The following is a 12,991-nucleotide window of genomic DNA, read 5'->3' on the forward strand; positions in this document are numbered from 1 at the left end:
GTATTGCAATTCTTTGACTTCTGTGGCTGTGTCAGTGGTAGATATCCTTCTGTCCACCTTCGTTTGCTCCCTTTCCCTAATGGAACAGCTGTGCTATCTGGCATTGCTTCTGAAAAGTCCAGTGTCTTTCCTTTGACCTTGGCTATGCGTGTATTACTACTTGCACCTTCTACCTTTTGAGGGTTACTTGTTGAAAGTGTTGGTGATTCTTGGGTAGAACCTGTTTTCATTTATTTTCTTCTGACAAACAGCTTTTGCTTTCAGCATGCCAAATAATAACATTTCCATGGTGCTCTTTAGATCTTGTGAAATATGACTCCACAGAGTATTAAGAAAACAACATACTTCCCCATCTTAAGGTCTCAGAGTCTGGGAGAAATAAGATCGATTTCATCAGGTGAATTAATGCAGGATTTTTTTATATATACAGGATGTGTTCTAGTCATTTGTCAAGCCTGACTTTTAAAATCCCATACTAGCTGTGTCTTGACAGCCTCCTCTTATTGCTTGTTCAGCACATCAGGTATTGTTCAACTAAGGATGTTGACTGGGGACGGTAATACCCAGATTTTTTACAGCTGTTTTCAGTGAGATGCTGAGCACCTCTGTTGTCCCAGGCTGGTGCTATGGGACGTTTGAAATGCAGGGCACTGGTGGGATTTCATATGGTTTTCATGAAGGTAGGAATGTTTCTACAGGATTTTCTGCAACATCTCTTCACAGTGTCACCTGGCTTACACTTGAATTGCAAAAATCTTATTGGAGAAATGAAAAAAAAGATAGCAACAAGGTTTTTATGCAGCTAGGTTACTAAGGTGTTAAATAGATCAGGTAGGCAGAGTTGCTGCTACCCAGCAGTAGAGTTTGTCTAATGTAGAATCAGACAGGTTTAGTTTAATATTTTTATGTTAAGACATTCTGATACCACCAGATTTTTTTTCTAGTGCTCTCATCAAACTGTAAAATATTCCAGTCACATTTGAGAGGCTTTTTCTAAGTGGTGGAGAATTTTCTGATGCACAGACTGGTGCCTGAGTCTCCTGACTATATGAAGCTAACCTCTTCAACTGCATGTTTTAGATTCTGTGTGTCACTGAACATAACTGGTAACTGTCCAGTTGTAACTGGTGACTGCCCTCATCCTTACCCTATTTTTTTCTTTCATCCTCTTGATACTCTGCAGCCTCCTTCCCATGCCTTGGTAGGAGTTGGTGGGCTTTGAGGGCCTTTGTTCTGTTTGCTTTGTTTATTTATCCTAGGGCTCCTTTTTTCTATGCACTTAGCAGTGAACACTCCACTAACATTCTGTCATTCCATCCTCTGCAAATCAGCCTGGAGGGCAGAGGATGTGCTGTCTCCTGAGTCCCCTTTGGCTGCCTCTCCTGATTGATGCAGAGTCCAAAAACTGCATGTGTTTTATTTTCCAAGCAGTGTTGTGTGCCAAAGCCAGTGTGTAAGCACATTCTCTGTCTGGAAGTAGGAATTGTAGACATTTTTACAGAGGATTGCTACTTAAATCTCCTTTTTCTCACTGCTTTTATTAATGGGAGGGTGAGATCTTTTGTCGGTACTAGAATACAAGAAGGAGAGCCAGAAATTCCTGCATTCTGATCCCAGATCTGATGGGAGTGTATTTGGTTTTCTGCAGGAAGTTCTTTCCTGCCTCTTTTCAAAAGTGAGATGTCAGTACACCCAACATTTGGACTTTAATCTGGTTCCCCAACAGACTGAGCAAGCAGGGCTAGAGAGATATCTAAATTGAAGGCACAGCACACAGATAGTGCCTCTTCCAAGTTCTGTTTGTAGGTGGACAGAGAGCTACCTCTCAAAGAGGTGATGTGCTGTGATTTTAACAAGGGATTGATCCTCCCCTTCTGGAGATGAATGCTTAGCTGGCAATGCTTTGTTTGACAACGGATAGGAAGATGGAAGTTCTCCTTTGAAAGGGATTATTAGCAGTTTGCTAAACTTGCACAAAGCTGAGATTGTTGGGAGAGAGGGAGACTCATGGCTAGCAAACCTTTCAAAATGGACTTGGAAGCAACACTTGACTATATGCCAGCTATTGCATTTGACTGGTGTTTTGTTTTCTTGCTTTCTGGAATAACAAACAACTTGTGCTACTTCATCGTGTTAATTGTTTTTCTCTCTTTTGTCCTGCTTCCCAGCTCTTACAAATCCATTGCAGCTTCTTGCAGCCCAGGCCAGCTCATCCACTCCTGTTGTAGTCAGCCGAGTATGCGAGACAGGGACTGAAGAGACAGCAGCAGCCTCTTCCAGTGAACCTGAAGTCAAAAGACCTCGGATAGAAGAGTCTAGTGGAGCAGTCCCAGCCCAAACTGGAGTCATCACATCTACAGTGCCACAAGGACAGGCAACCAGTGAATGAAGAACTGGTGGGAGGATCTGGAGTGATGCGGGGTGGGCATGGGATGGCAGGAGCCCTAAAGCAGCTTTCAAAGAAAAACCACAACTGTAACAGCTCAAAACATAGTGGATAAAGAGCTCTTTTTAAAGTCAGGTTTTTTAAATGGGAGGACAACAGCTGTTAGAATCACAAGGTGCCAAAAAGAATGGAAAACCCCTCCCAAGAACCCCTACCTGGAACTCTATTCTGTCTTTACTTATGGGATATTTTTTTCCTTTTTTTAAGAAAAATATTCAAAAAAAATACAGACAACTGATTGTATGACTGCTGGGATATTTTTAACTGTCTTTTCCCCTTTTGGCTCCAAGGGGGATGGGATTTGCAGTTCAGCATCTAAAGGAATGTAACACAAATACAGTCTGCTCCCTGGAAAGAAAACTCATTTTCTATGCCTTAATACTGCGCTTCTCAGAGCTTTGAACCATAGGACCATTTTAAAAAGGTCACCTAAGGCAATCAAATGCTGAAAGATGGGTGCAGTATCTCACAACATTAAAGAAACATGGTACCAAGCTTAAAGAAAAAGGCAAATGGTTTTGGTTTTAAAAACAGAAAAATTCTGAATATGAACGAATGTTTATTTATGTGGGAATTCAGGAGGAAGAGTTATAGGACTCAGCCACCTGGATTTCCAAATGCTATTTTTCTCCATTCCCTCTGAGGGAGAGTCAGATGACAGAGGAACTGTATTAATTTGGTTCCTGTTAAAATATTAAAAACAAAAGGTTCCGTACCTTCAATGATTTCTTACAGTTATTCATCGCTTGCTCTGGACAACAGCCAAAGTATGTTGATGACTGAGGATCCCATGGGGGAAGGGTATCTCCAAAAGGTTCTGTGTACATTTGATCACATCCTGTGCCTGGAGCACCAGGTTTTGTTCAGAATAGCACTGTAGGTGAAGACATTGCCACTGTCTCTGTGAACCTGAGAAAATATTGGTTGGTCATCTGCACTAAAGCAGTCTGCCTTCACTTCCTGTTGGTAATGTGGTCTTTAGATAGATGGATGGTGGACAGGAGGCCAGGATAGGAGTCTGTCACTGCCCTCTGCCGTGGCTGACAGCAAAGCTCCTGTGTTGCTCTTCTGAGAAGGAAGTTGAGAGCTGGATTGAGAGGCGGCAGAGTTCATACAGTGTTTAATACAAGTTCTGTAAGGATATAGAGACCCAGGCAAGAGAGAGCTTAGCTATTTTTCCATGTGGCAAAAGTCACTAGAGGTCTTAAACAGGTTTTCCAAAAGGAATTTGGAGGTTTCTTTTTGTTGCCTGTCTCCCTTTCGGGCCATTTGGGTTGGCTGGTAGGATGAGGCTTCTACTCAAACTGTATTCCAGGTGCTTCATGTAGTACAAGTATGTCTTACAAGTAAAGCAGGTTTGAGTTACTTCAGCCACGTGGAACAGTGGATGTGTGTGACACCTTGTGAACGGCAAAGAAACAACCCCTGCATAACCTCCAGCTGACCTCTTTGGTTTTATGTCTTATTTGCAGTCCCCTTGGCTAACATGTCTTCTGGCAGCACAGCACAGATCTTTCCATTTGGAAAATATGATGGCTTTGGTGATGGTAAACGACTTGAAAGGGATGGGATATGCCTTTGGTGGGTTATCTCCCTATCTGTCTTCATCTGTTGTCAGGTTGCTGTTAGGTGCAGTCTGACAATGCTATGGCAGAGCAGAGAGGCAAGCCCACTGCATAAACGTGTTGCAAAAATATTTCCCCAGTGTGCAGTACATGATCCTGTCAGTTATGTCCATGGGGATTAGGGGGCAATGCACAACCGTTCAGCGGCTACTGGAATCTGGGAGGGAGAGGAAATAGTCAAGGTAACAGCTGGCATCACTTGTTCCTTTCTAGGTTTCCTTTCTCTTTGCCAAATCCTATTCAATAGCCACATCCCACCATTTGACTAAAACCCAGCCATGTTTTATTCTCGAGACAATTGTTTTGTGATAAATATTTCTGAAAGAAGGAAAGAATTCCTTGGTCTCGTGATTTCTGGTTACTTTCTGCAGTTACAGGCACACCAAATATTGAGGATAGTTCATTTATCTACAGCTAGGCTTTCGTAATTTAGTTGTGTTTTGGTGACAAGTTATTTCATGGGATGTTAGTACTTTGAAACAAGTTTGTGAAGGAGGACTGTTACAGGCCACAAAGTAATTCAAGCAGACCAGACTCCGGCTGTCACTTTCCTGTTAAGAAGGCTAAATGCCTTTTAGCCAAAAAGCACACAGATTAGCTCTGTTTTCAGTAGCCTTTTCAAAGCCAGAATTTAATAGAATATAGACTTCAAGGAAGAACACAAAAGTGAGAGTGCAGCATGGTTTATCTGTGATTAATCATTACTGCTGGTTGATTGCTGGTTCAGATACAGACATGCCTCTGAAACTGGCCTGAGGCTAGTGAGCTTTCTGAAGCAGAAGAGTCTCTGCATTTCCAGTATGTTGAGTGAGTCAGTGCAATGTGAGCAACCAGACGAACTGTTCAGGATGTGAAGCTGTCAAAGTCTTGTGTATATTCTTTGCTGCTGCTTTTCCCTCAGAAAGTCTAAGTAATTAGGCCCATAACTTCTGTAAACTAGTCCAGCACTCTGTCAGCTGAATCACAGTGTTTCCATACACCAGCTGCTGCTTTCTAGATACCTCTTGACAGTCCATCCTCAGGAATAACATATTCTTACTCTTCCTTTTGTGGCTCACAATGCCTGCTAGTTAATATGCAAGTTGAGGCTAAGCAAATGTCTTTGATCTGTTCACTTATTCTGCTTGAGGTGTCTGGAACTTTGTTAGTTCATTGGATCAGGTGATTTTTGCTTTATCAGTCTGCTACATCCCCCTGTACTGTAGGAAGCAGCCATGACACTTGGATTCTTTTTTTATAGGATTGCCTGTATGTTGCCTATATCATTGCCTGATACTAGGTAAAATAACAATTCTTACTAAGTCCTCTTGAGCCATAGCTCCGTAGAGAAAATGTAGTCTTGTCTGGAATACATGAGATTGGGACATCTTGTTTCAGGCCTCCAGGTTCACTCTTTCGACATACCACTCAGTCAGGAAGACAGCACCACACTTTTTATCTACCAGTTCTAATTCCCCAGGCTTCCAGTTTCAAGCACTGCAGAGGAATGAAAATTAGTGTGATGGTAGATTTTTCTACTAGAAAGGAAATGTTACCTAAATGATTCTATGCAGTACTTGGATTATTTTAAATTGATTGTCTAACTTGTTTTATCTAAAGTTGCATCTTATGTCTTCAGTTAAATAAACTGAGGGAAGTTGGAGGGTGGAGAAGAGTAGGAGGCTTCAACTGCTGCTGCTTCTGCTGTCTATATAACAGAAGTCAAGGCATGTTGAATATTTAATCTGCTATAACTTAGAGCTGAGAACTTTAAAACTGAGTTCTTAAACTGTAAATTCACTCTTCAGTATTCCCAAATGATTTTTTTTTCATCTTAGGCAATGACAGAGACTAATTTGACTTTGATTGTGGTCTGTTTGTAGCAACTTTTGCTGCCTAAGTTTGGAAAAGCTGAATGCGATTGTTCTTGGGGTTTATTTTGCCAAATTTCCTTAGTTATTGTTTTGTCTTGACCTTGGCTTTCGTGATACAGGGAACTTTTTACAGTGAGATCAATTTCATCTGACTTTGTGGTACTACAATGCTGAGCACAGAATTGAACTTCATGATTAGCTCGTATATTCTCTTCATCTGCTTTCCATTCCCATGTTCCTCCCTCCTTCATACCATGAACACTGTCTCATGTAGCATATCCAGTCATTTTTATTCACAGACAGGAGCAGCATCTTGCATTAAGCTCTGTTCAAGGGTGAAAACACCTGTAGGATACATAGAGCTCCAGAGCAGGTTGAGAGGTCAGTTTGGTCACCTTGTATTTAATTTTCATGCTATGTTTTAGACATGTTACTGCTGGGCACATTTTTCCCAGGGGAATGTTTTCAGAGGCATGTTAAAGCTTTGCAAGAGGAAAGAATTAGTTAAATAACAGCTGAAGCCTTTACAGTGCTTCTGCAATCAGTGTCATGGTCTGACTTCAGGTTTCAGGGGGAAATAAACTTAGTTTTGCATGTTTTAGACATCCATATTTTGCACTGATATAGAACTGTCATTCACAGTTAACTTCCGCATTTTCCCCCCTTTTTCAGTAGGGAAACATCAGCAATAAAATTAAACTTGAAGCACAGAAGGCTTAGGGACCTGGATCTCAGCAAGTGAGAGTGTCTGACCTGAGCTTTCATGCACAGGTGTGTGGAACACTTTCCACTGACCGCTGGGGATGTTAAATTGATGTCAGCGTTTCTATCTGTGTTAACAAGGGAGTTTCCCGGTGAGGTATTTGGTATCGCTCTGTGTGATAGTGGGTAAATGCATGTGAAAATGTAGGTGACAGGAGAAATGTTTCCCTGCCATACCTAGGTATGAGGATCTTGGGTGACAAGGATTTAATTTCTGCACCTTTCAAAAGCTGATTCTTCAAGCTTATTGCATCTAAAAATTAAATTCCAGCTGTTTGGTTGTTCCATCTTTGTTTCTGAGGTTTAAACTATGACTTACAAACTATAGTTTATTGCTGTGATAAAAATAGATTACATAAAACTACAGTATTAGGGAAGGCCAAATCTTTGTTGTCTCTGCCATTGACCACTTGTAGCTGTGTGGAAATAAAGAATTTGGACTGGAAGAAACCTTTGGAGGCTTCTGCTATAATCTGCTGCTGAGAGCAAGTCCAACTAAATCATGTTGCTCTAACCATATCCAGCTGAGGCTTGAATGTCTCCAGAGGTAGAGGCTCCATGATTCTGGTCTCTTTTCTGCTCTGGCCACCCATGAGTGGCCAGAGTTTTTCTCAGCTATCTAAGAAGAATTTTCCATGCAGATGTGTTCTTTGCCTCCTGTCCTATCACATCACACCTCTGAGAAAAGCCTAGCTATGCCTTCTCTGCGTCTTCCAAATAGGTAGTTGAAAGCACTAATTATATTTTCTCCATTTGCTTCTTGTACTTTTAATGAAGAACCAAGCTGGTTGTCTCAGTCTTTTGTACATCACATGCTTAAGCCCCCAGTACATCAGGTGGAATTGCTGCAAAGCATCCTTGTCTGTATTGTACGCAAAACCGGGCACAGTACTCCAGGTGTGATCTGACAAAAGCTGGCTAGAGCAGATGAAGAATCACTTTCCTTGGCCTGCCAGCTACACTTTGCAAGTACAGCCCAGTACCTGCTTGGTCTCTTGCTGCAAGACAAGTATAAGAAACAAGACTCACAAAGTGAACTGGAAGTACTACAGATTGCATTTGTACGTATGCAGACAGCTTGTCCCTCTCCTCCAAGGAAGAGTGTCAGCTTGGGTTGTGGAGCTTTTTGAGCAGATGAGAGCACTAAAGAATCCTGATCACTTTTTAAAATCTCTGTGTTTTACTTCATCCAATGGTAGTTTCAATCCAGTGTGGCTTTTGCTTTGAGTTTCTGCCCTGACACAAAATCTTTCTGGTCCTGCTGCTACTGAGTTGGACTAGAGCGTTAAGAATGAGCCTCTAAAGGAACATGACTAGCCTCATAAATTTCCCCTTGCTGCACACTGAGCTTTTGTAAATGCCATCCTGCAGCAAATGATCTGTCTCCCTTTGCCAGCCAGTTTCAGGCAGCTCTTGTTTCCACTCTCCATCACATTTTTTCCCTTCTATTTGTAGTTGTTTCTGTCAACTCTAGAGTCCTTTAATCCAACTCGTAATTTAATGCCATTGCTTGAAGGTCTGCATCTGTTGAGGATCTGTGTGTTAGATTACAGTTATACAACAAATAGTTTAGTCATGTAACTTTTTGTTTCCTTCTGGGTGAAAAATAATGCCAAAGCTGCTACTACTATAGCATACACTACTGTCTGTAAAGTGTGGCTTACAATGGAGCCAGCTGTGCTGCAGAAAACGGTTACACTACAAGGTCATCTGAGTTGCTGGATCTGCTGGGGTTGGGAAGGGAATGCCTTCTTGCATTTTGATCTGCACCTGATTAAAATGTAGCTGTGACTTTGTGCTGGAGCACCTCGTCTCTGTGACTGCCTGGCAGTGTTTGGCTGTGATTAGTTAGCTCAGCATCTGTCTGCAACATGGGTTACTGCAGGGCACTGCATGTGTTTGTGCACGTGGGTGTGGATATATACATGTACAGCTATCAGCAGTGGAAACACCTGGCTGTGGTGGTGGGCTTTCTCTGAAAGTTAGGGGTTCTTCCATGGGGCAGTAACACAGCAATGGGCATTTTACTTTGGCCTGAGCAAGACATTTTGAAAAATACTTGGTTTTCTTGGAGCACTATATTTAAATTCCAAATTTTTAATCAACTTTTAACTTTTGTATTTATATGTTCAGAAAATCCTTTTGATACCTTTTCAATTTACCAACACTGAATTAAAACCCTTCAGAATGTATGGCTGGTCCTTTCCTTATGTGTCACTTTAACTTTCAGAGCCTGAGGGTAGTTGTGCCAAGTCTACCCCTTTGCTCTCAAGATAGGAAAAAAAAGAAAAAAATTGACAATTTGTGGGTGGCAGCTAAGGAGGAAACCCTTTAAATATTTTTTGTTCAGAGACTTATTAAATTAGATCTGTGTAAACATAAATTTTATATTTATTAACGTGTGTGTGAGTGTGTGTGTCAATATAGATATATAAATGGTCCATGACTATTTCTTTCTCCTAAATGGTACTTTACACAGACTTTTATACAGTATGTTGGTAAATTCCTGCACCAGGCACTGATTCTAAAAGAATGCTGTACCTATTTTTATAACAAATGTGAGCAGCTGGTGGGAGCAGCTTTACTTCAGTAATTGCTTTCATTCCTCTCACAGAGCAGAAGTGGCAGCTCGGTACTTGCATCTTCCCCGTGTGGGAGCCCTGCTTTTGGCTTTGTCATGCTTTCAGCAACCTCAGTCCATGCTGCTTTTCTGGCAAGAAAATCCCCCAAATGGCACTAATGAAAGCTGGAATCCTTTCTTGTCTCGGATTATCTCTAGATGCGATATTAGGGAGTTCTTTACAGATTCTGCTCTGAAATTAAAGGGACCTTATTTCTAACTGAGGAAATTAATGGAGGGTCCATGAGGATGCTGTAATGTTGAGGAGTTCCTCCCTGTCTATCTGTCAGGTGGCTAAGCTAACACTGGGGCACTACAAAATGGTTTATTTTCCTCTGTGGTGAGATTACTCTCCTTTTATGATGCTTTTATCTCTTTGTGGGGCATGAGGTGTGTGTACACCCACTTAAAAACAAATGCATAGGAGTTTTTCTGATGTTCCCAATTCAAAGCAAGTAAGTCTTACCTAACTGGCAAATTTCAGTCGTGGTTTAACTCCACAAAGATCACTAAATTCAGAAATTTGTTCTTAAAAGCAGGTGATACTTGGCTTCTTAATCCTAATTGCACTTCCAGAAGTAGAAATTCCTTTCTCTGTAAGGACCTGAGTGAATACTTCACTGTGGTGCTTACTCTCTGGTGGTTGGGCTTTGACACTTAAGGGAGGACAGAACCTTCCTTAAAGCTAAGGGCAATGTTGAGGATAAGTGTCTGTGAGCTGAAGGAAAAATGGGATTTAAGTGGAGTAGAAAAAGTGAGATTTCCTTCTGTTTCACTGCCTTGCTGCTAAAAGTCTAGTGCAAAACATCCTAATGTTCTGCTGATTTATATTCTGCTCTGGAGGTGGACAGGCTGCTAAGTAGGCAAGTTGGCTCTGTAGCAAATCAAATACTGTAAACCTAACCTCGCTTTATCTCTCTTTTTTCCTAACCCAAATGGGCTTGAAGTAGAGGGAAACAGAATACTGTTTGCAAGATCTTTTGGGTTTAATAGAAAATGGAGAATGTTTAAAAAAAACAAAACCAAAACCCCTAATTGAACTATACTGATACAGAAAATGGAATGGCTTTAAAATACAAAACTTGTACAAGACTGTACATTGTCTTGGGTTCCGGACATGCTGTTTGTACTGCGATCACACGGGCCTCGTCTGGCCTGACAGCCAACTTCCACGTAGCCAAAAAGAGCATCTGAAGAGTCTATAGCTATCCAAAGGACTGCTACCCAGAGGACTGTTAAAAGCTGTTTATGGATAAATCAAAAGATGTGTGTGAGCAATGGATGGTAAAGCTGGAAATTCAGATCCAACTCTGAAGGTTTGCTTTTAAAAATATTCAGAAAAATCTGAATCTCTCCCTGTTCTGCAGATGTGCATTTCCACTGAGTCCTTAGGGGACTGCAGCAGACAAGGACCTGAAATACCTCAATGGCTTGACAGAAGTGTTTTGCTACAGAGATCTGGAGGAGACTTACCCCTTGCACCTAGATTTGGCACTTAATTTAAAGAGGGGGGATGAGGGAACTAAAGCCATGCTTGCATTTCAGTTCCTGGTGTTGCCTGTACAAGATGCCTCCAGCCAAATGTTTTGGGGTTTGGGAGGTTTGTTTGTTGGTTGGTTTTTTTTTACAGCTGATATCAAAAGTATTTTTTGTGACTTGGTTTCATTATCAGTGCTTTTTAAAAAGCAGATGTGTATCCCATGGGGGAAAACTCCATCTGGGGCAATGGATGTGAAGTTCATCATCATCTTTATCTTCCAGTCATGTTGCAGCACTGCTTCTGTGAGATGTTTAACTGCCCAGGCAGCCCCTGACTCCCAAGAGACGTGGAAGGGTGGCCTGGTCATGCTGAGGAGGTAGCTCCTTGCCAGAGGAGATGGCAAACACAAGCATCTGAGGAGCAGGACCCGTGTTTCCACATCCGATGGGATACAGTGGTTTTGTTGTTGTTGTTTTTTAATATGGAGCCATACATTTTTTAAGTAATTTGAGATCTGAATGTGATTTCTAATGTATCAAAAACGTTAATATTTTAAAACTATAACAAAGTTTTAAATTTCTACTATTTTTTTTTTCATTTAACTGTTCTGTTACCTTAATTTGATGTATGTGGTTGGGGAATGTTGCTTCTCCTCTTAGCATTTGTTTCTATAACCAGAAATAAAATTATATATGAAAGAGAAAAAGCCCTGAAATTGCTTGCTGCTTTGAGGGGCAGACTGGCACCTTCCCAGGGTGATACCATAGGTCGGGTAAGATTCCTGCAGCAGTTTCCCTGCAGTCTACCCCCTCTTACAATGTGAGGGGGCAGTGTTGTGGGGTTGTTTTTCCTTTGATTATTTTCATTAAGTGCTGTAGGAAGGAAATGTATGTCTCAACACCTTACACTGTTTTTAGAGTTCACAGATCCCCTGCCTTTGATCCCTGTCAGTTATTTGGGAAGCTCTTAACTTGAAGCAGAGTGAAGATGTGTATATGTGTGTGTGAGAGCTGTAATGCTTCCCCTGGGCATTATAAAGCTCTAGCTTTCATTTGGTCATGAAGCAAAACATTATTCTTTTGAAAGCTAAACTACTTCACGGTATTTCCTTATAATTTATAATAATTGTTTCACTTAAGCATATGAGGTCAGAAAATAGTGCTTTATCCACCTACCTTAGAGTCAGGTTTTCCTCTCTTGTCCTCCTAACTACAACCTAAGTTCAGGGTTTATTTTGACTAAAAGTCATTCTGAGCTCCAAAATTGAATAGGAGTATCTTTTATGACCTCAGTTGACATAAAGTAGCTGTATTAGACTAATATTTTTTAAGAAATTAAAGACATAGAGTGTAGCAAAGATATTCAGATAGAACCTTTTTTGGTGTATTTGAAGGTTGTCACAGCTTCGGCTCCGTGTTGGGAATGTTTTCTGAGGCAGCTAGAGGAGAAGGAGTGAAGGGAAAAATAAGTGCCTCTCCTTGCCCCCACTGCCTGTCAGCCTCCTGCCTGCAATAGCTCTGACTTAATAGCTGGGGTGATGGCTGCTGCTGCCTCTTTGGAGGGCAAAAGGGGTTAATTGCCCAGGCATGTTGTTAATGAACTTCAATGCCAGAGAGATGTAAGGCAGAAGCAGTAGCAAAGGGCAAAGCACCAGCTGTCCTCCTGTGACATCTCCCTGCAGCATGATGGACAGTACAGCAGTGAGAGCTTCAGGCTTATTAGCACTCAGGAGGAGATGTTTGTAATAGGGAAGCGTTAATGCCTTTTTAACCTTCTGGCAGCTCTGAAGACCACTTGCTGAGCTGCCCTTCTTAATACCTCTTCTGCTTTTGGGAGACCATTGGGGTTTTTTAATGGGTTGCAGGAAATGCTAATAGGCTGTCGGTTTCTCGTCGGGGTTCTTAAAAACCTTTACTGCCACGCTATGATGTTTGCCTCGGGTTTGCGTCCCGAGAGCTGGTTGTCTTCATGCCACATGGGATGGCCTCTGAGCCAAGCACCCCACACTCCTGAGGTGGGGAATAACAGCAGCAGCATGTCGAAATAATCAATGACCATCCACGAGCGAGGATTTTGCATTACCCCTCCTCCATCCACGACCGGGCCCGGTTTTCCCAGGGACGGCAGCAGCCCTGCCCCTGCCCCGCCGGAACTCCCTCGCCAGCCGGAACCTTCGTGCAGCAGCAACCGCGTTGTCCCGGAGCT

General features: G+C 41.9%; 1 protein-coding gene across 2 annotated transcripts in view; it reads left to right on the top strand.

Annotated features, from left to right (window-relative positions):
* FOXK1 (forkhead box K1) overlaps nucleotides 1-7,136 on the top strand; it is a 52,696-nt gene extending 45,560 nt beyond the window's left edge. For both annotated transcript variants that reach the window (XM_061992360.1, XM_061992361.1), the window contains exon 9: nucleotides 2,169-7,136. In XM_061992360.1, coding sequence (XP_061848344.1) covers nucleotides 2,169-2,389 — 221 coding nt within the window. In that variant the 3' untranslated portion in view covers nucleotides 2,390-7,136. The remainder of the gene's footprint in view (nucleotides 1-2,168) is intronic.
* The last annotated feature ends 5,855 nt before the right edge of the window (nucleotides 7,137-12,991 follow it).

This window comes from Colius striatus, chromosome 3 (assembly GCF_028858725.1).
Source record: "Colius striatus isolate bColStr4 chromosome 3, bColStr4.1.hap1, whole genome shotgun sequence".
Lineage (NCBI taxonomy): Eukaryota > Metazoa > Chordata > Aves > Coliiformes > Coliidae > Colius > Colius striatus.